Source organism: Raphanus sativus, chromosome 5 (assembly GCF_000801105.2).
Source record: "Raphanus sativus cultivar WK10039 chromosome 5, ASM80110v3, whole genome shotgun sequence".
NCBI lineage: Eukaryota > Viridiplantae > Streptophyta > Magnoliopsida > Brassicales > Brassicaceae > Raphanus > Raphanus sativus.
In genome coordinates this window covers 31,908,191-31,933,424 of record NC_079515.1, presented here as the reverse complement: position 1 = coordinate 31,933,424, position 25,234 = coordinate 31,908,191, and the positions used below count along the sequence as shown (strand labels likewise).

Here is a 25,234-nt window from a genome sequence, read left to right as displayed (position 1 = left end):
CGAATGTAAGAAGACATGACACGAGAAGACATGTCTTCTGTAAGAATCTTTCACCTTGACAAAACATGAAGACATGTCTTCCAGACGAATCTTTCTCCTACTGATCCTTTGATAGAGCCAAATACTAGAAGTACCGACTAAAGAAAAAGAGTACGTGTAGATACGTAAACAACACAAGTGATTAAAAATCTAATTATATAATTAATTAGTTTAAATATTGTTATTATTATTAACTTATCAATTTTCTAAAAATAATATTCTATAGGGGAAAATAATTTGAACAAAGAGGGCAAGAGCCGCAGGACAACAACCACACTATTAACAAGATCATTTAGCAACTCTGCTCCAAACAAAATCTTTTTTTTTTCTCTCTCATGATCAGACAGAGAGAAAGGAAGAAAACACCATTGAACAAAAGATAGCAGATCAAGTTGTCATGTCTCAGATAAACCTTTTTTTTGTGCACCTGTCTCAGATCAAACCAAGAAGCTGTATGTCTATCTTTTAGTTCAGATATAGACAGTTGATAAAAAAAAAAGTTCAGATATAGACAAAGCTGTATACGTGTGATTAGAACAGTGGATGCTCTTGTCACGGGTCCACTTTGTTCTCGGTTCAGAATTTTCAAGCCCATATATCAGTCACACTATTAGACAATAGACTAATCCTGACTTTCCCTTCAAACAGCTTACTTTTGTTGTCCAGAAGAAGAAGAAGAAGAAGAGCAGAAGATAGAAAACACCATTCAACAAAAGACAGAATCTTTTGTGATAAAATTTGGTAACTTTTGATTTTTCTTTTACGGGTTTTCAAATTAGAATAGGGGTTTTTTTTTCTTTGATTGACTGATGAGAGCTTCAATAATTGTTGTCCTCTTGGAGAGTTTCCATGTATTTGATACTATCATTTTAAAGTCAACTCTCTATTGAAAGCGAAGCTGTTTATTCATCTTTTTTTTTTCTTCATCAGATTCAAGGCTTTAGCATTCCAAGTAGAGGAGCATTGGTTCTCTGGACTTTATTCTTTTATCTATCCATCTTCAAGACGCTTATAGGTGTCAGTTTGGTAGGATCTGTCGCTTATAGCCAGCAGTCTTTCAGAACTTGAGGGTTTGGTAGGATCTGTCGGATGCTATATTAGAAAGAACTAAAAAAAAAAAGAAGGGAATCTTTAGAAATGGAAGATGATGGTGGAGGCAGTGATGGAGGGGAAGGAAACGGTGCGTTTTCACCTAATTCTAGCTTTGGGGCATTCCCTGAGATGCCCATGGATCTGGATTTCATGGATGAGCTCTTGTTTGATGGTTGTTGGCTAGAGACAACAGATTTAAAGCAGTCAGAAGAAACTGCTTCAGCTTCTAACGCCATGGATGACAACAACAACAATACCCCTTTCCTCTACTTTGCTGACAACCCATTTCAAGAAAAAACTTCCAATGGAGAAGAAACAGAGAATCAACAAGAACCTTGTAACCAGGCTGCATCAAGTTCTCTACTAGAGGAAGCTGAGGTGGGAAGAAGTTGGTGGATTGCTCCAAGAAGAGGAAGAAGTCAAGGCCCTTCTTCCTCTGTGAAGGAGAGACTCTTACGAGCTATAAGCGGTCTCGACGAAGCAGTCCCTGATAAGGACTTCCTTGTGCAGATATGGGTGCCGTTTCAGCAGGAAGGGAAAAACTTCTTGACCACTTTGGCTCAGCCACATTTATTCAACCAAAAATACTCGAGCCTTGCACAATACAGACATGTTTCAGAGACTTATAACTTCCCTGCCGATGAGGGTTCGACGGAAGTAGGACTCCCCGGTCGTGTTTTCCTCCAGAAACTGCCTGAGTGGACTCCTGATGTACGTTTCTTTAGGAGCGAAGAGTATCCTCGCATCAAAGAAGCGCAGAAGTGTGATGTCCGTGGGTCGCTTGCTGTTCCTGTGTTTGAAAGAGGTAGTGGGACTTGTTTGGGTGTTGTTGAGATCATCACAACTACTCAGAAGATGAATTACAAGCCAGAACTTGAGAACATCTGTAAAGCTCTCGAGGTTTTTTTTCTCTCTATTGGTTTCACCTCAACATCATAAAACAATAGCTTAAAGATGTTTCTGTTTTTGCAGGCTGTGGATCTAAGGAGTTCAAGTAACTTGATGACTCCAAGCACTGAGGTGCATTAACTTTTACTCTTTACTTCATTCACAGGTCCTAGAAACATTTGCTAAGGTCATACATACACCCCCATGTTTCAGTTTCTGCAGGTCTATAGTGATTTCTACAACGCTGCATTACCTGAGATATCAGATTTCTTGGCCACAGTCTGCAGATCATATGATCTGCCTTTAGCTTTGTCATGGGCTCCGTGTGATCGGCAGGGGAAAGGTGGATCTCGACATTCTGATGAGAACTTTTCTCAGTGCGTTTCCACAATCGATTCTGCTTGCTTTGTCCTGGATGAAGAGAGCAAATGTTTTCTGGAGGCATGTTCTGAGTATCATCTTCTCCAAGGGGAAGGCATGGTTGGGAAAGCATTCGAGGAGACCAAACTGTTTTTCGTGCCCGAAGTGACCATATTTAGCAAGACCAACTACGCTCTTGCGCACCATGCTAAAGTGTCTGGACTACACGCTGCTTTAGCGGTCCCGTTGAAGGGCAAAAGCAATGGTTTGGTCGAGTTTGTGTTGGAGTTCTTCTTTCCAAAGTCCTGTATTGACACTGAAGCGAAAGATGAGATGCTCAAATCACTGTCTGTGACTCTGCAGCAGGATTTCAAGAGTTCGAATCTTGTCATTGACAAAGATCTAGAGTTAGAAGTTGTATTGCCTGTTGGAGAGGACATGGTTCTCTCAGAAACCGAAGAGTCTTTGAGAGAAGTTCATATGCAAGACTCCTCCTCAATGATAAAGGCTAACGAGAAGGGTAAAGATCCAATAGATGAATCCAAGATCTCATCTGGATTGGATAACAGTCAGCTTGATCCAATCCCTTCAGGAGGATGCAGAGTCGACGCTGGTCCAAGTACTGAACCAGCTTCAACCGGTGGTGGAAATATGTTAGGGAGTAGAAGACCAGGTGAAAAGAAAAGATCAAAAACAGAAAAGATCATTGGCTTGGAGGTTCTTCAACAATACTTTGCCGGAAGCCTCAAGGATGCAGCCAAGAGCATTGGTGGTAAGAAACTGATGTATACACTATTAGAAACATTAGCTTCACTCTTTATTGCTTCAGACAGTGTGATGTGACAGGGTTTAGTTCTTATGTTGCAGTTTGTCCAACTACCTTGAAAAGGATATGCAGGCACCACGGAATAACGAGATGGCCTTCCAGAAAAATCAAGAAGGTTGGGCATTCGTTGAAGAAACTGCAAGTCGTTATGGACTCTGTTCAAGGTGCACAAGGATCTATCCCACTCGATTCATTCTATACAAGCTTCCCAGCGTTGAACTCTCCAAATATGTCCAGTAGTGGCCCTTCCTTGAAAAGTAAAGAACAGTTACAGCATTTGAACGCTCCAACGTCAGAGGATAAACCAGCACCAAGGTCACCATCATCTTCTTGCTCTGGTTCAAGCACCAACACTGCAAACACTCTGCAGGTTGCTGAGAATGCTGATGCGGTTTTGAAGAAAGCTCAGGGCGAGGCAGAACTGCATAATGAGAATCAAGAGGAAACAAAAAGTCTCAAGGAGCCTCCTCTTCTTGAAAATGTACCGGGTAGTAGCAGCAAGAGCTTAAGAGCAGGAGGGGGCATTAAAGTGAAAGCAACGTTTGGTGAGGCCATAATACGGTTTACTTTGCCACCGAGCTGGGGCTACAGAGAGCTGGAGGGAGAGATTGCTAGGCGTTTCAACATAGATGACGTTTCCTGGTTTGATCTCAAGTACCTGGATGACGATAAGGAGTTGGTTCTTCTGACGTGTGAAGGGGATCTAGAGGAATGTATCGACATACATAGATCATCATCATCACAGAGCCAAACAATTAAGATAAGTCTGCACGACGCTTTTCAAGTCAAACTGGGAGGTTCTTTTGGTAGCTCTGGTGCATCCTGATAAACACACACTCTCAAAGCAAGGAAGGTTGCAACTTACAATCAGAGATCGCACTTTACCATTTTAGCCTCGGAATCGTTAGGTAAACATTACCTTGAAGACCATTTTGCAAGTGGCAATAGTATAACTGGTCTTCTGCATAGCCTGAACAGATTTTTTTGTATATAGGCATGCATTGTTTTTTTTTTAATCTTTGTTTCTTAAGCTCTGCAACCTATATAAATTGAATTACAGTATTATGTGTGTGTTCACTTGTCTAGTTTTGGAAAATCTTTCTCAAAAGTTGAATTATTTTGAATATAATACATAGGTACAAACACAAAAGCCATGCTTCTTGTGGAACAATGTTCTTATTTCAATCACGAACTGTACTTTAGATTCGCACTCACACAAACAAAACCATTACATAACTAGAGAAGGTATAGAGCACACTGAATCAACACCACCACGAAACTGAAGCTTGGGCTGAACGTTGAAGCATAGTTGCCAGAAGGAGGTCTAGAACCACCAGAAGGAGGTCTAGAACCACCAGAACCTGGTCATCAGAATGTAACCTTGATTAATAATATCACCATTTCACAATAGAAAAAAAAAAGTGCAAGAAACTTAATCAAACAAAACCTGAACAGGGATCTGGAGAAAGGGTTGTTAAGATTGTCTGGTTTGAGTAACCAGCATAGGCGCAAGAACGAGGTCCGCAAGAGGTACTAGTCGTGTTACCTATAAACAAACTCTCTGCTCCTTGGCATCGTGAAGGCGGGCAAGTTGGCCAGGTCGTAGGCGTAAGCTGAGAGGCTTCACAGCTTAGACTGATCACAAAAACACAAACAAAACCAAAAACCATCAGAATCTAAGCCCAAAAACCAATCTTGTCATATTGGAACAAACAAAAAAAAACTCCAAGATTATACTACACTTACGTCCAATTGTTTGACGCCTCACAAGAGCACCTGATGCAATTGTTTGCAGTGATGGAGTATGATCCGTTAGGCAAAAGCATAGAAGAAGCATCCAACGAGTCATTCCTTACAGATGAGCTACAAGCTGCAGATAATTTTTTTTTTTAAAAAGTCCACAACTTTCTTACAAAACTCAGAAAAACCCAATAATCAATTTGTACTAAAACATTGAACCTAACTAGTTTTGTCCAATGAAACCGCTAAAGTCAAAAATACTCTTCAAATTCAAACTTTCTTACAAAACTCAGAAACCCAATACTCAATTAGTTTTGTCCAATGAAACAGCTAAAGTCAAAAGACTTTTCAAATTCAAACCATCACCAAGTTCAAACCCAATTAGGTTTTGTCCATTTAAGATAGTCAAATGAAACCGCCAAAAGTCACAGACTTTTCTCTGTACCTCTGAGAGGGACGTCGAGAGGGAGCTCAGCGAGGAGCTGAGCATCGCCGGAGATCCCATTGAGCAGAGCCAACGTCGTGTTGTCAGTTCCGAACTGAGCAGCGATCGCGGCGAGGGAGCTTCCGGGTACGACCACGTGTGCATAGTGGACAACATCTCGACCGTTGACTTCATTGCAGCTACAAGGCAAAGGGATCCACACCCTTTGACCGACGACGATCTCGTTAGGGTTGGGAATCTTGTTCATCTCACTGATCCTCTGGAAACTAACCAACCCTCCGAACAGGTCCGACGCGATGGCGGAGAGCGTGTCCCCTTGCTTGACGGTGTGAACCGGAACGTCGGTCGAGACGCCGGTTCCGTTTGAGCAAGTGCAAGGGATCGGTACGCGCACGACTTGGTTCGGGTTCACGCGCTGGGTGCCTGCGGTGGAGAGTGGGAGGTTGTTGGCTTCGAGGATGGAACGGAGGTTCTCCACTGCGAAGAGGGTTCGGATACTGGCGTACGTCGTGGCGTTCTTGCTTGAGTAGCCGACGAGAGAGCGACACGTGGTGTTTGAGGCGCCGGGTTGGCCGCATTTGAAGTTTCCGGTCATTTGGGCGGAGAGGGAGTGGAGGAAGGAGATGGCGATGAGAAGAAGGGGAAGGGTGAAACGGTAAGTTTTCATTTTTTGTTTGTTAGTTGCCCGGAGAGTTGTCAGGTGTGTGTGTCTCTCTCATCTGGATTTGTGGTTTAAACTTAAAAAGGACGAGGAAGAGACTAGTCCGGAGGAGACTTTTGGAGTTTGTCTATTGACTTTTAAGAGAAGATAGATGAGATGAGAACAGAGGACTTTCAACAGACTCTTGCGTTTACGTTGGGCGTTGTTCCCTCGGAAATATATTACATCTAAGGGTGGGCATTTTATCCGTGAAATTTGATTCGATTCGTTATCCGTTGCTATTCGATTCATTATCCGTTGTGATTCGATCCGAAAATTCCGAATATCCGTATGCTTTCGAAGCAAAGCAAATACTAAAATTCAATATCCGTTAATATCGAAGCAAATTACAAATATTAAAATTTTGGGAATCGAATATCCGATCCGATCCGTCAATATATAAATACATGTATATTTTGATTATATTTAATATTTTAAATGTATAAAATTATTATTCTAACATATGATTTGACAGATTCTATTCACATTATTACTTATATAAAAGAATTACATAAAATGAAAAAAAATATTTATGACAGTTATAATTTTTTTCTTAAGTTTTGTGTTATTATAATTGTTAATTAAGTTTAAAATTTTACAAAATATGTAGATTCACTATATCTTTTAATTTTTATTTTTTCTATCATGCAAAAAAAATATTTTCCAAAAAAAAAATTGTATCAAATTTTTAAGATTATTTGTATTAATCAAAACAAATGAGATATCCGTAAATATCCGCAAATATCTATTTATTTTCCGGATATCCGTTTTTCCGAATATCCGTATTTTTCTGAATCAAAGCAAATCGAAAAATTAGATATCCGTAACATTCGAAGCAAATCGCAAATACCTTCAAAAACCCGGATATCCGATCCGTACCCAGACCTAATTACATCTTCAATGGTTTATACTATTTTTATTAGAGTAACTCTATAATAAAATGGAATTTTGTTTCAATAATATTCTATTTTAAAGTAAAAAATAAAGTGATGAAAAAAAATTTTATTCTATATTTAGAGTAAACATATTTTTCGCTCTATTATAAAATAAAAAATAGAATTCCATTGAAGTTTTTTTATTCTAAACTCTATTTCATAGCGAAAAGTAAAGTGAGGTTAGAGATATTCTAGCAACTCCGTGGCTTGTCGACAATTTTATAATGATAATATGTCATATGATATTTTTTTGTTTCGGCTAATAATGTGCTAAAAGTCTACTTAACATTTCATCAAAAGATTCGAATAGAAGAGGATACAAAAATGATAAGTGATTAAGGTAATGATGGTTTATACACAATTGGAATAAATTATGATAACTAATAACTGGCCATGAGGAAGAAGATGGACTCCAAAACAACTAGCAGACGGAATATTACGAATAAAACTAAAAGATGGAGTTATTACATGGTGAAGGTAACTGAAGACGCGCTTCTCTCCAATTTGTTTGAGGAATGGTCAAAGTTAATACAGAAAACACCTACAGAGAAACAATATATAAACGTAAACGTTATATACTCTTTGAGCTCACATAGGCCATGTAGGCCCATATCGTCATCTTCTAGATTATCATCAACGATTTGTCAATAAGGTACAAAGTCAATCTTAGCCTTATGGGATTGTTACGAGAGATTGTGGAGCTGCATGCTGCAGTTACATTTCAAGTATAAACATGGAATACTTGATGACTTGCAGTTAAAATGCTTCAGCATGCAACTAACTCGTCTACCTTGTAAGTGTACTGCTCTTCAGGGGTATTTGTTGGGCCACACTTGAAGAGTTCACTTATAATCAAAATCACGTTTTGTACTGAATATTATGAAAGAAGATTTGTTTGAAGAAGGCAGCGACTTGTGCAGGCCCGTCCCTTGCATAAAGCTCATGAAGCATATGCTTTAGGCCACAATAAAATAAATTGTTTTAGAGGCCACAAATAAATTGATTATAGATTGTTTGCTAATACTCGTGACGTGGTGAGTTCAACTCCTATTATGCACCCTTTTAAAAACATACCTATTCTTTCACTAATTTTTCTGTCAGTTGTCATATAAAAAAATATAATATATTGATTACTTAACAATATGACTTTTGTTGACAAAAAAACAATTTAACTCTCTTAGATTATTTTAATTCCTTAATAATTTTACATATCATATGTTTTATTTATTTAAAATGAATTCTTGATCTTGTTTCATTATATTACTGCTTAAATTTTTATAGCTTTATATTACTAACTTTAACTGCCATAACTATAATTTTCCTACTATTTTTTAAAAAATATTATTATCTTGCTAAATATTGATTCATCTTTGAAAAATATTTTTTAAATATTACTTAATTCTAATATATAACTGTTTGATGTTGTAAAAAAACATACTTATTTGATAGTAAAATATTTGAGGCCACATATGTTTATGTGCTTTAAGCCACCAAATTAATAGGGACGGCACTGGACTTGTGGCTCCTAATTTTTCTGCCTTGAAGCTGTATACACTGTCTGATTAGAGCTATATATGATCTAATTAATGGAGATAGTCTAAGTGATAGTGATACTACTAGTGTAATGCTGCTTTTCCTTGGGTTAGCCTGAATCTAACAGGGATGTACTTGTAGCCTCAACGGGTCTGTTCTTTGAAAGGCTCTCAAACAAATCAGGATTATGGAGTAAATCGCATCATGTATACCAAACATATTAAGGTGTATGCAATATTTCTATGTTACAGTATCCTTAATATGTTCCATTGGATGTACAATTGATCTCTGTCCCCAAGCAGATACAATCTTTTCATAGAAAGTAACATATATAATTGTTTAAAGTGCATAACACGTAATACAGATGGCAAGCAATTCTCATATTATTCATCAATCAACGAAACTATATCCTAAGTGCGAAACCCTAAACGCTAACTTATTGAACAAGAAAAAGAAAACGAAAACAAAAAAACTAAACAGAAAGACAGTAAACTTCCAAATTTATGTGCTATTGTTCTCTTTCACATGCCTCGTACAAGCAGACTCATCATAGATTATGAGCACGTACGTGCTTATAAGACCTTCGAACATATAGAGGCTTAGAGCAACACGGAAGCGAGAGACAAATTACAATCAACCTCCTCAACGCGATTGGTCTCTGCCTCATCAATCATGCCAAACAAGTAACCGAGACGTGCCCTATCAGCTTTCTCAATCTCATCAAGTTTCAACAGATTGTTTTGCTTCCCGTGAACAAGATCTTGACCTTCTATAAATCGGAGCCGTGCAGAAGAAGAAAGAGCTAAGTGATTAGTGAAGAGCAAGAGGACCATGATGCAGATAAAGCTGATTCTACAAGTATTCGCCATTGTCGAAGAGAAACTTGATCAGGGCTTTAGGGTTTTCTTGCTGTTGATGTTCGAAAAATTAAGCTGTTGTAGATTAATGTTATGATCTGTGAGAGTTGATCTATCTAAGTTGTTTATATATATGGCCTAATTACTCGTTTCTTAGTTTACTTTGGTATTAAAAAGGCGGTCGTATATACATATCCGAATAGGATTTTATCTTCTTTTTTTATTGGATTATCGACATTACATGCACTCTCAAGACTTATCTAACTTAAGTAATTTGGTTAGGTTTCTTTCCTTTTCTAATTTTCTAAAGACATAAAAACATATAAATAATAAATTTGTAAGATCAGTGAGAAAAAAAAATTGTTTCTTTTAATGAAAATAGAAAATGTTCATTCCTGAGCTACATTAGGGAGGTTGTATTCAACCGAGAGTTTGAGGTGATTTGTATTAAAATGACAAATCCACTGTTATTCAAACATGAATTTTAAAAACTCATTTAAAATTCACTGTTATTGAACTTGACATTTCGTAAAGTACTCTGAAATCCACTGTTATTGAAAATATTTTAAGTTGTGGAGTTTTAAAGTTTTGAGGTGATTTTAGGGTGTTTGGGTGGAATTTCTTAGTTAAAAAAAATAAAACTCAAATCTCATGGTTTTAGGTGATATTCTAGAGTAGTTTAAGAAAAATCACATAAATCTCTGCAATTTATTAAAATCATCTAAATTTGTTTCAGACCTGGTTTTCAATATTTCCCAAAATGTAAGATTTCATTTGGAGAATCTCTCTAAGAGTGAAAACTGTATATGCTTTTATGTAGTTACGTTCATCTCATCATGATGAGATACAATCGGTTAACCGGAGTAAACCGGTTTAAGAAGAGAAAATTGCATTAATTTGTTCTAAAGGTCTTCAAAAGCCAAATTGTTCTTGTTTTTTGTTTTCGATCAACACTGATTCTGCTAAAACTGAAACTGATCACCAATGTCTTTAAACTGGATAGATGACTTGATAGTTGAGAGAGTGAACAACATCTTAAAACGAGGGAAATTTCCCACAGCACCGCCAGAGAGCATGACCGTCAGCATGTTCAAGTCCGTAATGGCGTATGAGAACACATTGCGAGTTTCAGTTACATCCACATATGAATTTCATAAAGATGATCAAAGTGAGAATGTTGATGCAGGGGGAGGATAACAAAAAGACTTGTGTACAGCGACAAAGAAAAGAGACATGAGATACTCTGATCTCAACCTATTCCCAAAACTTTCTTCTATAAATTGAATATCTAGCCAAAGCCAAGAATGAGTTATACATTAAAATAAAATCAGAGAGATGAGTCAAATTACAATGATTGATGTGTAACCTAAATAATCAAGGAACACCAACTAGTAGTGTGTATGGGTTTAATAACACCTCATTTATAAATAAGATGAGAGGTTAGAATTCAAAGGTCTCTTCTGCACAAGGGACAAGAAGCGTGCCCTTCAAGCCACTTGTCGATGCACGGTAGGTGAAACATATGATGGCAATGCGGCAAACTTCTAACAGTCTCTCCCACCTGAAAGTCCTGTATCGTCCTCACCACAATGTCAATATTTAAAATTATAATTTTCCTATTTAGTTGGGCAAGGGAGGGGAGAAACCTGAAGGCAAACAGAGCAAGAGACCATCATCTCCCCAGAGGTGTCAGTAATGAGGACCTTTGGGATCCTGTCGAGAGAATCCCCAGTGAGACCTTTTGAAATGGGAGTGGCGAAGATATCATGAGTTTGGTCTTGGAATTGTGACTCCATAGCTCCCATCTGGTATTATTATTTATTATTATTATTAAAATGAGAAATAGAGAGTGAATGGATGAATGATCTGATCCATCAAATAAAAAGTGAATTTACCTGACTCTGGACAGCATTAAGCATTGCAGGACCAATACGCTCGCGAACTAGCCTCCCGCTCAAAAGGCTAGCAATGACGTCAATCTAGTGGTGGTGGTGGACAATGAAAATAGGGTTGAGAAGAGGAGAAAAAATCAGAATATTGAGTAGAAAAGAAGGAAGGAGAAGAGGTTTTTTTACCAAGTAGAGAAGGCAAGCAATACCAGAGTCATCGGATTGCCAGAGGAGAAGGGAAGACTCAAGGACATCGATGGAGAAGACAGCGCCAGTAATAGCACCAACGGCTGCTCCTCTGATGAAACCGGTCTCTGTTTCTTGGCCAATCAAAGCCCCTGTCAAGGCTCCTAGCAAAGTCCCCACTGCATTCAACCAAATTAAAAAAAAAAAACACGATTGAGATTATATATAATATAAGAGGCTTAAGAAGAAAGAATGATATGATGGGAATAGGAAGGGGAGGAAACCTAGAGCGAAGAAGAAGGTGAAGAGGGCGGAGAAGAGGTTGGCGAGGATGGAGGAAACGGTTGAATGGAAGGAATCTTTGATCCGATGGAGGAGCGAGACAGGAGAGAGATGATGATATGAATCCATTTCTTTCTGACTTGTGGAAAATGCTAATGGCTCGAGAGAGAGAGAGAGAGGAAGGACCGAAGGAGAGGAGGGAATGACTTTTTTTGGATTTTTCTGATTTGTTCTCCTTTTATTATTCGACAAGAGGCTGGAGATTACCCAATAAGCACGGAACGAACCTTCTTCTCTCTCTCTCTCCGCTGACTTTTAATTTCTTAAGAACAATCACGCGTTGGGTTAAGCAAATTACAAGAATATTATCTTCAACAAGAGTGGATTGAATTTTATATCAAAGAGTGGTTAAGACTTGACTTTTTTACAAACTAAAAGGAAGGAGAAGGAGGCAAGCACAAGGGCCCACTTCTTCACTTCTTCTTCTGACTTTTTTTTTTCTTCGAACATGCTCATTGTCCCCTTTACTTGTCTTTTGAATTACCAAACACTACTACACCCACACTTTTTTATACTTCTTGTAAGATATGTGAAACACAAACTCCAACCGTATTTCATCAACAAAATGCGCTCAATCCCCCATATAACAGAATTTTTATTTCCGCCATCCTTGCCGCATTTTATTAAGCTACAATCAGTACCTAATTCAGAGCCGGGCCTTTGGCCCAGAAACCGAAAAAGTTCTTCGCCTACTTTTTATAAATAATGGTAGAGGTTTGAGCCCAGATCTGTTAGTGGAATAATCAACAACTGTTACCACTACCGCTAGATGACAATTTTTTTATTATTGTCCCCAACAAATATATTATTATCTCCGGTCCTGAAACAAATGCGTCTACTACTTACATTGGATCAGACCTTGTACTTGTGTACACGCAACCACTTTGTTGATGACCACTTGTTCCTTTTGATTACAGCACGCCCACCTTCCCAAAATGGACCAAATAACTGATATCTCAGAATCAACAATACACATGACAAAACAGTATATGCCTTCCTCCCAATCCCCATCTCAAACATCAAATTAACACTATTTTTCATTCTTCTTTATTTACCTTTGGTGATATCATCAAGTAATGTGTATGTGTGGGTGAAACTCATATTACTCTTTCTTTTTAGCGGCTAAAGTTTTTACTTCTTCCTCCCTTTGTGAGTGACTTCATATCATACTGTGTGTGTGTGTTCTCGAGCTGATACTCTTGCTTTTTCTTTTCTTTTTTTCAAAGAGAAAAGCCAGCAACACAAGTAACATATTCGAAGCAGACCCTGATCAACAATCTATGTTTGTGTAAACTTGAAAAAAAAAAGCCATTCTTGAAAGTAAGTTCACCTCTCAAGGTGGTGATACTCTGATTGTATGATCGTTCTCAATATGTAGATTCCATGTTTTAGATACTGAAAATGAAAAGGATCTTGTAAACTGGAACTGGAAAGCAAACTGCACACTAATGATATATGCAATGATGTTGTAATTATTATCTCAAGCGTTACAACAAATCGGACGTAAGCATGTTCAATATTTTGCAGTATGTTGTGTTTTTGGCCATTGGTTACATCATCATCATTTCACCCTTCCGTAATTGGTTGTATTTTATGAAATGTTGCGTGTGATTAATTCACAACTTATTATAGGTACAATAATTGTCTACGTTACCGTCTCGTGTTTAATAATCAAAATTTAATAAAATTATAATAAAGTTCAATGGTTTTGGTATGATTCAAACTTAACAAAAGTAGAATTAGTCCGTCCTCCAACATTGAAAAGGAAAAGAAATCAAAACACTCATCAAATAAGTAGAAAAAGTTCTCTCGGTTTCCTCCTCTCTAACTTTCCCTTTTCTTCTTTAATTTTCTCGAGAAAACAATACTACTTTTCTAGGCCCTTTCTCAAAAAAAAAAAAAAATACTCCTTTACCTCAATATATTGTAATTACTTTCAACCTTTCTATCCCCATCTTTACCTCATATAGTTAGTTACTTCTCTCACCTAACTTTTAAAAGTCTCTCTCGCTCACTTTTTTAATAAATAGAAAAACCTTAAAACTCTTCATGATTTGTAATAACTATCTGATTCTCGCGAATCAGTGGGTGGGGAGAATAACAAATAATTGATTCCATGGGTTGCACAACCTCCAAGCTCGACGATCTCCCGGCGGTAGCGCTCTGTCTCGACCGTTGCGGTTTCCTCCAAACCGCGATTCAGCAGCGTTACGCCCTCGCCGACTCCCACCTCGCCTACACTCAATCCCTCCAAGCAATCGGCCACTCTCTTCGCACCTTCATCGATCATCACCACAACCGTTTCGCCGGAGCAGACTCTCACGACCCGCCTCCGGAAGAAGTCGACTCACCCAAGGATTCCGGGTCGGGTCATATCGAATTCGACTCGGATTCCGACGAAATCGACTCCTTGCATCACTCGTCTCCTCTCCATCACCATCTCGACGAGGAGGATCCGGGTTTGACCCGGTACCCGGATCCGGATCCTCCTCCGTCTTCTTCGTATTTGCGTATGAGCTACATGAGGAACGGCTCGATGGCTCCTTCTCTCGTCTACGAGCAGAGACCTTCGAGCCCTCAGAGAGTTTACAATTACTTGGGCGGAGAATCGTCATCCTCTAACTATGCTCCATATCCGAGTTACGGACCTTCGAGACCGCCTCCTCCTCCGCCGCAGCCGCCGAGGTCAGAGGGTTGGGACTTCTTGAACCTTTTCGATTACGCTGCTCCGTACGCTCTTACTCAGGACTCGAGAGAGGTTAGAGAGGAAGAGGGTATTCCCGATTTGGAAGACGATGATTTCCATCGCGAGGTTGTCAAGGAAGTAGTACATGGCAAGCAGAAACTCGTAGCTCCGGTTAGCGTTGACGACAAGGAAGAGCCGCCAGGTGGTGATCGTGGTGGTGGTCAGGCTTCTCTGTTTCAGACTAGGCCCAGCGTGTCGGTTGAGAAAGAAGAAGAGGTTCATGTCGTGGAGAAGAAAGTTGTCGAGAGTGGCGGGGAGGAAGTGCGGAGGAGTAGTGCAGCGCCACGTGGCGGCGGTGGTGTCAGGAGAGGGGTGCCTGAGGTTGCGAAGGAGATAGAAGCTCAGTTCTTGAGAGCTGCAGAGTCAGCAAGTGAGATTGCAGTGATGCTTGAAGTGGGCAAACATCCTCATGCTCGCAAACATGGTCCGTACCTTTCATCTGTTCTTTGTGTTGCCTTTTGATGGATTCCTTTGCAGAAAGTGTGTTCCTTTATAGAATCTAGTGAACATATATATATTTATGGTTTTTTTGTCAATATATGATTCTGTTGCCAGTAAAAAGGTAAAATTTGCAGCTTTACTGTGTTGGAACCATTCTTAGTTTATTACTAAACTTATCTGTGCATGTATAGGAGCAGCTTCGTCGAAGCTGATACAAGAAGTAACTTCATCGCCCTCTGTGGTGTTGTCGTCTCAACCATCAACCTCTAAGAAAGCTAAAGCCTCTTCTTCGGCAGCGGCTGCACCTACTTACGCAGATATTGAGGCCGAGCTTGCATTGAGGTCTCGTAATCTTTCTTCCACATTGCACAAGCTACACCTATGGGAGAAGAAGCTCTACGAAGAAGTCAAGGTATGTTCCAATCCTCACTGAGGTAGATGTGTTCTTTCGTGGTTTGATCTTCAGTTTTTGTGTGCAGGCTGAGGAAAAACTGCGTTTATTACACGAGAGAAAGTTAAGGAAGCTGAAGCGTATGGATGAAAGAGGTACCGATGCTCCTAAAGTTGATTCAACAAGAAAATTTGTGAGAAGTTTGTCCACGAAGATAAGGATTGCTATTCAAGTTGTTGACAAAATATCTGTTACAATCAACAAGATAAGAGACGAAGAGCTATGGCTGCAACTGAATCAATTGATCCAAGGGTAAAGCTGGAACAAGTTTTAGATGCAATCTGTGTGTTCACTTTCTTATTTCATTCGTTTCTCTCTTTCATTCAGGCTTAGCAGAATGTGGAAGTCAATGATTGATTGCCATCGAAGTCAGTGTGAGGCTATTAAGGAAGCCAGAGGGTTAGGCTCCATCAGAGCGAGCCAAAAACTCCCTGATGATCATCTCGAGGCTACAAGGGTGCTTGGACATGAACTCATAAATTGGATTCTGAGTTTCTCAAGCTGGGTTAGTGCGCAAAAGGGTTTTGTGAGAGGACTCAATAGTTGGCTTATGAAGTGTCTTATCTACGAACCTGAGGAAACTCCTGATGGGATCGTTCCTTTTTCTCCTGGTCGTCTCGGGGCTCCGATGATTTTCGTTATCTGTAACCAGTGGGAGCAAGCTTTGGATAGAATATCTGAGAAGGAAGTTGTGGAGGCCATGCGCAGATTCGCCACGAGCGTGCTTCATCTTTGGGAACAAGATAGGTTAGAAACGCTGGAGAGGATGATAGGGCATGGTGGTGAGGAACAGCGGATACAGAAAGAGATTCAAGAAATGGAAAGGAAAATGGTTCTGGTCGGTGGAGGCGAAGATAACAGTGTTTACCAAAGCGACGCTAGTAGCGAAAGCTTACAGGTTAGTCTTCGGCGTATTTTTGAAGCTATGGAGAGGTTTTCAGCGGAATCTATGAGAGCTTATGATGATCTCTTGGAACGTGCTGCTGAAAAAGATAGCAGCTCTCAAGAATCAGAGGGAGACTAACCAAAAAAAGATGATTGTACACTTGTGGAGATGATCATTCTTATGGCTGGCCATGGTTGCATGAACTGCCCTAACTTGGCTCTGTGGAGGTCTGTAGACCGGAGCACCAGACCTGAACCATCTATGGTTGTAACTTAACTCACCGGGAAGTTAACATATCATCTTTCTCAAACTCAGGCCAGAACCGGTTGCTGGGACATGGGATAAGAGATGGGTCGATGCTTGTACTAGTTAAGAACTGGATGGTTGGCTACATGCCATGCTTGATAACTTGCCACAGATGTGAAGGAGGGATGTATAGACTTCTTCTGTGTTCATATTTCCTAACGGTTTCTTGATATTATTAGTTGCACATATAATAACAGAAAATACTTTGGAAATGTTATGAGGGTTCTTTAAAATCTGTACAAAAGTTCACAAAAAAACTACCATTAATTCATGAAAACCGCTTGTCAACTCCAAGCAAGATCTTATTGTCACTTTCATGACTGCCTTAATTATAGGCTGAGAAGATCATTTTGACCAGCTTCTTCTCTTTGTACAGCAAGAACATGTAAATAAATAACTAAATATTCTCTCTTGGTACAAACATGTTAAAGCATCCCAGTGAAGGAGAGCACACACAAAAAAACATGGAGCTCTCATCTTTTAGTGTCAAGAAAAGGGTAAATCTCATACCTAAAGTTACAACTCCCACTCACTACTCTTCCTCCTTCTTTACCATCACAACAACTAGGAATCTCCCCAATAATCGTATCCAAACATTTCGTACAATCTGTGTTCCATATGAGTCGCGTGCACTGCACCATTCCGTACAGCTTCATCTTCCCGTCAAGCTTCATATCCCCAGGCTCGTAATACTCCTGTGCAGGAGACCTCTCCGAACCTTTACGAGTGGCTTCCTTTGTTAGCTTGGTGAGAAAAGTCTTTGTCTTAGCGTTAAACGACGCCGGATCTCTCGCTTTCTTCCTGTTGTACATATAGAACTTGTTCTTGAGATCCATCTCGTTTATGAAAGTGGTCGGAGAAATCCTGAGAAGACATCGGTCAAACCATACGATTGCCCCCTTGTTCATAGGACATCTTTTACGGAGCTGACAGATTTACATTATATATATTTTTTATTTTTGACAGCAACATTATATATACTAAATGTACATAACAAAACCACAATAAAAAGAATATTATGACACCGAAGGACTAGTTTACGTGTAACATATACAGTAGAACCTCCATCATCTCTATAATATTTCTATTTTTGTAAAATATCTATTTTGAAAATATTTAACAAACACGAATAATCATTTAGTAAATTAATATTCAATAAATTAAACTAACACTTTAATAAACCAATACCATGCCTTTTTTGATCCGAAATTGTTTTGTATACAAATAAGTACCTCTTAAACAATTAATACTTTTCTCAATTAATAAAATATTATCATACATATATATTGATTCATAGAGATTTTACTGTAGTTCTTTAGTCTATGCCTATCGTCATATAAATTGTACTCAATATGAAAAGAGAATGAAAATTTGGAAGAGAATATCTCATTTGAGATATCTAAATATAATTTGTGCGGAACCCATTCACATATTATTTAAATTTAAGTTAGACATATGGATTTTGAAAAAAAATATTAATAGTTTTGTGTTTGGATAGATATTCTTGTGGGTATCTTACCACTGAGGATGCTCTTAAGTTCTCTTCATATGATCTCCATTAAATTACCTCAGTCGTAGAGTATGGAAATCATCGTATATAGTTAACTAATATGTAATGTAACTAAAATTGATGTTTGTCCACTTATATAACTAAAATCTGACAAGCTTATGTGATACTATATCTTCATCCACTAGATCACATGTGGTTTAAGACTCTGGTGAGGCAATGTGGTTGTAATGTGTATGGACTAAACCCATTGGTTAATGAAAAAGTTGATGTTTAAACCAAAAAAAAAAAAAAACTGACAAGCTAGTTTGACCAATAATTTTCAATGTAATTTTGGAGTTTGTGTTTACTGAATCAAAATTTTAAAAGTTTCTAAACGTTTCTGTTTTTTTTTGTCATCTAAACGTTTCTGTTTAGTGTTGACATTTTTATACTAAAATAAACACAAATCCAAACAAACAAATTGATAAAAGTTATGTTTACCTCAGAGTAAGCAGTGGACAGGCATGTATCACACTTGGGGCCGTAAGAGTCACCACGACATTGGATAACCATGTAGACAGTATCAGGACTATAACCATAGACGCCATAGATGTAATCTTCTACAGATGTGTTAGAGATGAGACTGTTGAGGTTTTTCTCGTAAAGACTCTTTGACTTATATTTCCCATCCTTCTCTAAGCATTTGTGGTATAAATACGCATTGGTCTCGTTTACAGACGCAACACTGTGTATAAAGAAGAGTTGTATGGCGGCTACTACGGCCAAGATAAGGACCAAAACGGTACGTTCTGAGACAGATGATGAAAACATTGTTCTTGATGTTTTGGAGTGGAAGGTTTTTCTTTTTGTAGATTAAGATATAGGGGAATTTATAGCTGGTTGTTTTTTTAATTAGTTATATGGATGAATAAAATATGTTAACAATACTTTTTCGTTGTGTTATCTTACAGGAGAGAAAAGATCGGAGTTGAGACTTGGTATATGCGGCGAAGGAAGGGAAGTGAAAAGGTCAAAACTCAAAAATTGAAACTCTTATAATCGTGTACTATACTTAAATCAAACTGAACGAAAATTAAACTTACATAAAAGCACATCAACATATAAAGTTACATAACCTAATACCATTTGAACAAAACGAAAACTAATCTTTATAAATTCGAGATTATTATTGGTTCATGAATTTTTAATTGATAAAACAAATTTCAAACCTGCAAAACTCAAATTTCCATCAGTGAACTCTCTACATTAGTTAAGCACGCCGTGAGCTTCTCATAAGAAATCCTTATCAGGAAAATGTTTAATCTAGAGAAGGCTGATTTTAGTGGTAGAGTTTGAAGTGTTTAAGACTCCCGAATATGAAACAAGGGAAATACATTATGCAAAATTGCAGGAGAGATGAATCTATTGATAACCATAGTTTCTCTACTACCTAAACTTTCTGATACAAAGCCCAAATCACCAAAACAATCTATGATAAATATTTTCCTCGAGAAAACAAAAATAACTTAGCTAAGTAATCAACCTTAAATGTTGGTGAAAAGAAAAGAGAGGAGAGATGATATTTATTTCAAAGCTAAGACGGATATAACAAGAAAATGCATGTATTGTGTCATACTTGAAACCTAATAAATTGTAAAACAGCCAATAAACGATATAATGTCGTGCATACAATCGAGACAATTAGTTACCTTATGCCACACTCTAAAGACATACGTATACAGCAAGAAACATGTAATAAATAACGAAATATTATCTCTTGATATAAACATGTTAAAGAATCCCACGTACACAAAAAAACATGGAGCTCTCATCTTTTAGTGTCAAGAAAAGGGTAAATCTCATACCTAAAGTTACAACTCCCACTCACTACTCTTCCTCCTTCTTTACCATCACAACAATTAGGAAGCTCCCCAATAATCGTATCCAAACATTTCTCACAACCTTTCTGCCCTATGTCTCGCGTGCACTGCACCATTCCGTATAGCTTCATCTTCCCGTCTAGCTTCATATCCGCTTGCTCGTATAACCAATACACTTCAAATTCCCTCTCTGGACCACCACGAGTGGCTTCCTTCTTCAGCTTGGTGAGAAGAGTCTTTGTCTTAGCGTTAAACGACACCGGATCTCTCACTTTCTTCCTGTTATTATACATATAGAACTTGTTCTTGAGATCCACCTTTTTCTGGAAAGTGTTCGGAGAAATCTTGAGAAGACATCGGTCAAACCATATGATTGCCCCCTTGTTCATCGGACACCTTTTACGTAGCTGTCATATATACATACATATCCATAAACACAAAACCCAAACGCAAATAAACAAATCGATACAAGTTATGTTTACCTCGGAGTAGGCAGTGGCGCGGCATGTATCACACTTGGAGCCGTAAGAGTCACCACGGCATTGGATAGCGAGGTAGGCGGTGTTAGGACGTTCACCCTCAATGCCATAGATGTAATCTTTTACAGAAGCATTTTTCCAAACGTTGGAGATGAGAAAGTTGATGTTTTCCTCGTATAAACTCTTTGGTTTATATTTTCCATCCTTCTCGAAGCATTTGTGGTATAGATACGCATTGGTCTCGTTTACAGATGTAACACTGCGTATAAAGAAGAGTTGTAAGGCCACTACGGCCAAGATCGAGACCAAAACAGTACGTTTTGAGACAGATGATGAAAACATTGTTCTCGATGTTTTGGAAGGTGTTTCTTTTTGTTGATTAAGATATAGGGAATTTTTGTAGCTGTTTTGTTTTTATTAAATACTTGGATGAAAAGATTATGTTAATAATACGTTTTTGTAGTGTTATCTTACACGAGAGAAGAGTTCGGAGTTGAGAGACTTGGTACATGCGGCGAAGGAAGGGCAGTGAAAAAGTAAAAAAGTAAAAAAATCAAAAATTGACTTATAATCGTTCTGTATACATAGTTTGTGCTTATTATCTTTGAATCAAATTTTGTTGTTAGTTCGTTAAGTTATCGAGAACTCAAAATAGTGATAAGAAAAAAGTTTGTTTATTTTATTAGTATAGATTTATTAAATAAATGCGAAAACTTATTATTGAATCTCAAATATATTCGATGTTTGATTGCGTGAAGAGTAATATTTAGTCGTAAGAAAACTATCACGTGTCACCACCACGCAGAGTTTCCATATGGGAACTATCTGATGCTTTCCCATCCAGAGTAGGTCAAAGTTGACTCAGAACACCATAAGACTATTTATGATGGGTGTTGAATACAAAATCCAACAGTTCAATTGGTGCAATGTGAATCTAGATGTTGAAATGATGTAAATTTATTGGTACTGAAATTTCAATATTTGAAAATGATTATGACAGAGACAGTCGTCAAACGTTATATTTTCATTTATTTTAATTTATTTTCTTGTGTACATTTTGTTTTCATTCTTATTGGTTTCGAGTTTCGACTATTTATTTTATAAAAATTACTTTTTAAAATAAAATTGTTTATACCCAAATTTATATTTCTATCTTTTATAGATATATTTTTCATTAATTTGGACACAGAAAAAATATATGATATATATATAATATAGTGAAAAATTAGATAGAACGTCTTCTATTTTGGCACTAAAATGATAGTCATTTTTTCTGCTACAAAATGATACCGTTGACATGGTAATCAAGAGACACTAATCCTCAACAAAATAAAATAAAAATCAGTAAACAAAGAAAACTTTGAGACTAAAGAGTATGAGTAAATAGTCAAAGAAAACTTTTACTGGATATATAAGAAATTAAAGAGTATGAGTAATTAGTCAAACTGCAAAAGGGTTAACATTTTTTTCACAAGAAATATTAGATTTATAAAATTTTAAATTATTGGGCAAATTTTTTTTATGAAGTTTTCGCGAGTTTTGAAACAAATTCATGTGAGATAACATAGTATTTTAGTACATAAAATCAACCTTTTAAAATATATTCACCTCAATATCATTGCATAATTACGAAAATGCTAACACAATTTTGGCTTTACGAATATCTTTCTAATGATCCCAAAAAACAAGATAAAATATATTAATAAGCTCTTTTAGTTTTGAATGACGAATAAGACAAATCTTCTAATTTTGGCACGAAAATGATGGGTCATTATTATCATGAATGCTGTATTTGTAACAAAGAGACACCATAAGCCTCAACAAAGAGACACCAAGCCTCAGAGTCAAACGACAACAAAATAAAATAAAATTCCGTTTTACAATATGCATCAATATAATAAAAGGAATACTTTTAAAGCTCTTATTTTGCCCGCTGAAAAATTATGGGTTGTTGCAACTCATCGCCTTCCATGGAAGATCCTCCACAAAATGCCAATCAAAACCAAGGAGGAAGTGATCCACAGATAACAAAGTTTTCCTTCTCCGATCTGAACAAGGCCACCGAAAATTTTTGTTTGAAAAATATCGTTTCAGAGAACGGAGGGGAAACCTCTGATATCGTCTATAAGGGGAGTTTGCGTAACCGTGGCTTCATTGCTGTTAAGAAATTTATGAATATGGCTTGGTCTGATCCTAACCAATTTATGGTACACTTTCTTTGTGCGAATAAGGTTTTCAACGTTGAAACGGTTATTAGTGGCTTTTAGCGGGTTTGATTCTGGTTATTCCTTTTGTCATTTCCAGGAGGAGGCACATAGAGTTGGGAAGTTAAGGCACAACAGTGTAGTGAATTTGATTGGATATTGCTGTGATGGAAATGAAAGGCTTCTTGTCGCAGATTTCATGCCAAATGATACTCTTGCTAAACGTTTGTTCCATCGTATGTTTCACTATCTTCATTCTTATTTTACTTTCACATATAACATTGGTGGTTTAGGAGACATATTGTGATTTAGAGGGTTCCAGACAAATGTTGTGACTAGAACACATGTCGAACTAACGTTTATCATTCTATGTTTTTACAATTGGTTGAATCGGGACTTGTTAACATTTTCTAGTTTGAACTTTTTCTGTTGCGAATTACAGAGAAAAGTCAAACCATGGAATGGGAAATGCGACTGAGAGTAGCTTTTTGCATAGCTCAAGCATTAGATTACTGTGGTGGTGGAGGCTTTACATCTTACAATAATTTAAGTGCTTACTCGGTTTTGTTTGATGAGGTATATATAATAGTTCTTCCCGATAGCATTTTCATGACTATGCCTTCTTGTTGTCTAAGGAAGCTAATTTTTTTTAAAATGGATATTGAAGGACGGTGATGCTTTTCTATCCTGTTTTGGGTTGATGAAGGAGTTCAAAGATGATCAAAGAGCCACCGGTAATCAATTTGTACTTTTCTATTCGGTTTGTTATTATTATCAGAATATGATGTATGTTGTTCTTGTAGGAAGTATGAACTCTGAAAGTTTGATATTTAGATTTGGTACGCTCCTTGTGAATTTGCTAAGTGGAAAGCAAATTCCTCCAAGCCATGTAAGTGATTCTGTTCAAGTCTGATACTTGCTACTTAAGTAGGCTGATATGTGGAAGTATTGCCATTTTTTCTTATTTTTGTGAAACATTTAACGTGATCCATGTACAAAGACTATAAATATTAATCACATTAACCGGTTATTATTTTCTGATTCTAAGGCTCCTGAAATGATACATGGCAAGAGTGTTGTTGAGCTGATTGATCCAAACTTGAAGGGAAAGTTCTCTGCCGAAGAAGCTACTATAATTTTCAAACTTGCTTCTCAATGTTTGCAGTACGAGGATACAGAGAGCCTAAACACAAAAGACCTTGTGACAACTCTTGAAACCTTGCAAACTAAAACAAATGTAAGGGTATTATTGTAGTAGTAGTTGCATTCTTGATTTTATTTTTTTGCATGCATGATAAAACAATCTTATTGCTTGCAGGCCTCATCTTATGGAATGATTGATATGGCAAAGCATAAAGAGGTGTCTTTGAATCAACTTTCGACACTAGGAGATGCCTGTTTGAAAATGGACCTCACAGCTATTCATAAAATCTTGGTGATGGCAGATGATGACAAGGAAGTCGTTGAGGTAACCAAACTCGTCAACTTAAATCATGATTCTGCTGCTAATTTTGCATTAAGAGCCTAACTATTCTATTTATTGGGTTTGTTTGTGAGCTAAGTTATCTTTCGAAGAATGGTTAGAAGAGGTAAAAGATATTCAAGATGTTCGAAAACGCGGTGATCAAGCCTTCCTAGAGAAAGACTTCGAAACTGCCATTGACTGTTATTCTCAGGTAGCTAATAGTATAAACCCTATACAATCTTCCTTTGTATATTAGTAAGAACTATTGTTCTAAATCTGTTATTTGTTTGCTGTCCACAGTTAATTGAATCTAGAAAAATGGTGTACCCAAGTGTTTATGCTAGGCGTTGTCTATGCTATTTATTCTGTAATCAACCAGATCGAGCACTTAAAGATGGGATGCTTGCACAACAAATATTCCCTGATTGGCCAACTGCCTTCTATTTGCAGTCTGTGGCACTATCCAAATTAAACATGATCACTGATTCTGCTGATACTTTTAAAGAAGCAACTCTTCTTGAAGCAAAGAGACAGCACCATGAGGAAGAATCGTGATTTTGAAGATTTATATACTTCTGATTTTCGGTCGAGGCTTAATGTGTAAATTCTGACATAAGGGTTTTTTTTTTTGAAAAATTGGTGAAACCTTTTCTTGGCAGTGTTTCTCAATTTTCTTCTCTCAGTGACTATATTTTAGATAGGTAAGAAGGTAATTGGGGGCCTGAGGCTAAACAGAAATTTATTACTAATTATTATACACTATTTGTATAGTTTTTTTATTTTCTTATAAATGAAATAGTAGAAACACAACACATAGAATATTTTTTGTACACTAGTTAAATAGCTTATTGGAAAATTATAAAGGACAATACAATTAAACTAATATGATTTTGGTACTATATTTTAAAAATATTTGTATTATAATAAAAGATCCAGTATATATTAAAATTTTCAATTTAAAGCTTAAAATTATTGGAGCTAAGATTATTTCTCATTTTTAAAAGAAAATAAAATTTTAATTATCTGTATTGTGCCTAGTATTTTAAGAGAGTAAA

At 37.3% G+C, this 25,234-nt stretch overlaps 8 protein-coding genes across 11 annotated transcripts; 3 read left to right on the top strand and 5 right to left on the bottom strand.

Moving 5' to 3' along the window:
• Nucleotides 1–519: 519 nt before the first annotated feature.
• Nucleotides 520–4,282, top strand: LOC108862681 (protein NLP1). Of its 3 annotated transcripts, none has more exons than XM_057011060.1 (5): nt 520–780; nt 970–2,031; nt 2,104–2,151; nt 2,233–3,151; nt 3,233–3,403. In XM_057011060.1, exons 2-5 carry the CDS (start codon nt 1,177–1,179, stop codon nt 3,262–3,264), a joined length of 1,854 nt encoding a protein of 617 aa, XP_056867040.1. In that variant the 5' UTR covers nt 520–780; nt 970–1,176; the 3' UTR covers nt 3,265–3,403. The 3 variants fall into 3 exon arrangements, with proteins under 3 accessions (XP_056867040.1, XP_018492394.2, XP_056867039.1); XM_018636892.2 differs by having other exon boundaries at nt 552–780; nt 3,247–4,282; XM_057011059.1 differs by lacking the exon at nt 520–780 and adding an exon at nt 836–890 and having other exon boundaries at nt 3,247–4,282.
• Nucleotides 4,283–4,311: 29 nt separating this feature from the next.
• LOC108862682 (lysM domain-containing GPI-anchored protein 2) lies at nt 4,312–6,225 on the bottom strand. Its single transcript, XM_018636893.2, has 4 exons — nt 5,391–6,225; nt 4,952–5,075; nt 4,653–4,840; nt 4,312–4,566 (listed from the first exon to the last, which is right to left on the bottom strand). The coding sequence occupies exons 1-4, from the start codon at nt 6,055–6,057 to the stop codon at nt 4,442–4,444; spliced, it is 1,104 nt and encodes a 367-aa protein (XP_018492395.2). The 5' UTR covers nt 6,058–6,225; the 3' UTR covers nt 4,312–4,441.
• Nucleotides 6,226–9,048: 2,823 nt separating this feature from the next.
• LOC108860783 (uncharacterized) lies at nt 9,049–9,500 on the bottom strand. The gene has a single exon (XM_018634635.2). It carries the CDS (start codon nt 9,425–9,427, stop codon nt 9,158–9,160), a length of 270 nt encoding a protein of 89 aa, XP_018490137.1. The 5' UTR covers nt 9,428–9,500; the 3' UTR covers nt 9,049–9,157.
• A 1,172-nt stretch (nt 9,501–10,672) lies between these two features.
• LOC108860983 (NEP1-interacting protein-like 1) lies at nt 10,673–12,013 on the bottom strand. The gene is made up of 5 exons (XM_018634819.2): nt 11,775–12,013; nt 11,491–11,669; nt 11,311–11,394; nt 11,062–11,220; nt 10,673–10,985 (listed from the first exon to the last, which is right to left on the bottom strand). The coding sequence occupies exons 1-5, from the start codon at nt 11,899–11,901 to the stop codon at nt 10,863–10,865; spliced, it is 672 nt and encodes a 223-aa protein (XP_018490321.1). The 5' UTR covers nt 11,902–12,013; the 3' UTR covers nt 10,673–10,862.
• A 1,674-nt stretch (nt 12,014–13,687) lies between these two features.
• LOC108863413 (protein ALTERED PHOSPHATE STARVATION RESPONSE 1) lies at nt 13,688–16,897 on the top strand. 2 transcript variants are annotated; one of them, XM_018637834.2, is made up of 4 exons: nt 13,688–15,002; nt 15,217–15,431; nt 15,499–15,722; nt 15,798–16,897. In XM_018637834.2, the coding sequence occupies exons 1-4, from the start codon at nt 13,949–13,951 to the stop codon at nt 16,492–16,494; spliced, it is 2,190 nt and encodes a 729-aa protein (XP_018493336.1). In that variant the 5' UTR covers nt 13,688–13,948; the 3' UTR covers nt 16,495–16,897. The 2 variants fall into 2 exon arrangements, with proteins under 2 accessions (XP_018493336.1, XP_018493335.1); XM_018637833.2 differs by having other exon boundaries at nt 13,699–15,002; nt 15,211–15,431.
• A 139-nt stretch (nt 16,898–17,036) lies between these two features.
• Nucleotides 17,037–18,982, bottom strand: LOC108863414 (putative cysteine-rich repeat secretory protein 61). The gene is made up of 2 exons (XM_018637835.2): nt 18,653–18,982; nt 17,037–17,588 (listed from the first exon to the last, which is right to left on the bottom strand). Exons 1-2 carry the CDS (start codon nt 18,980–18,982, stop codon nt 17,136–17,138), a joined length of 783 nt encoding a protein of 260 aa, XP_018493337.1. The 3' UTR covers nt 17,037–17,135.
• Nucleotides 18,983–19,958: 976 nt separating this feature from the next.
• LOC108860137 (putative cysteine-rich repeat secretory protein 61) lies at nt 19,959–20,852 on the bottom strand. The gene is made up of 2 exons (XM_018634042.2): nt 20,514–20,852; nt 19,959–20,438 (listed from the first exon to the last, which is right to left on the bottom strand). Exons 1-2 carry the CDS (start codon nt 20,850–20,852, stop codon nt 19,980–19,982), a joined length of 798 nt encoding a protein of 265 aa, XP_018489544.1. The 3' UTR covers nt 19,959–19,979.
• A 1,601-nt stretch (nt 20,853–22,453) lies between these two features.
• LOC108860136 (probable inactive receptor-like kinase BSK12) lies at nt 22,454–24,785 on the top strand. The gene is made up of 9 exons (XM_018634041.2): nt 22,454–22,717; nt 22,815–22,950; nt 23,157–23,290; nt 23,382–23,448; nt 23,518–23,603; nt 23,763–23,951; nt 24,033–24,182; nt 24,277–24,390; nt 24,480–24,785. The coding sequence occupies exons 1-9, from the start codon at nt 22,454–22,456 to the stop codon at nt 24,732–24,734; spliced, it is 1,395 nt and encodes a 464-aa protein (XP_018489543.1). The 3' UTR covers nt 24,735–24,785.
• The last annotated feature ends 449 nt before the right edge of the window (nt 24,786–25,234 follow it).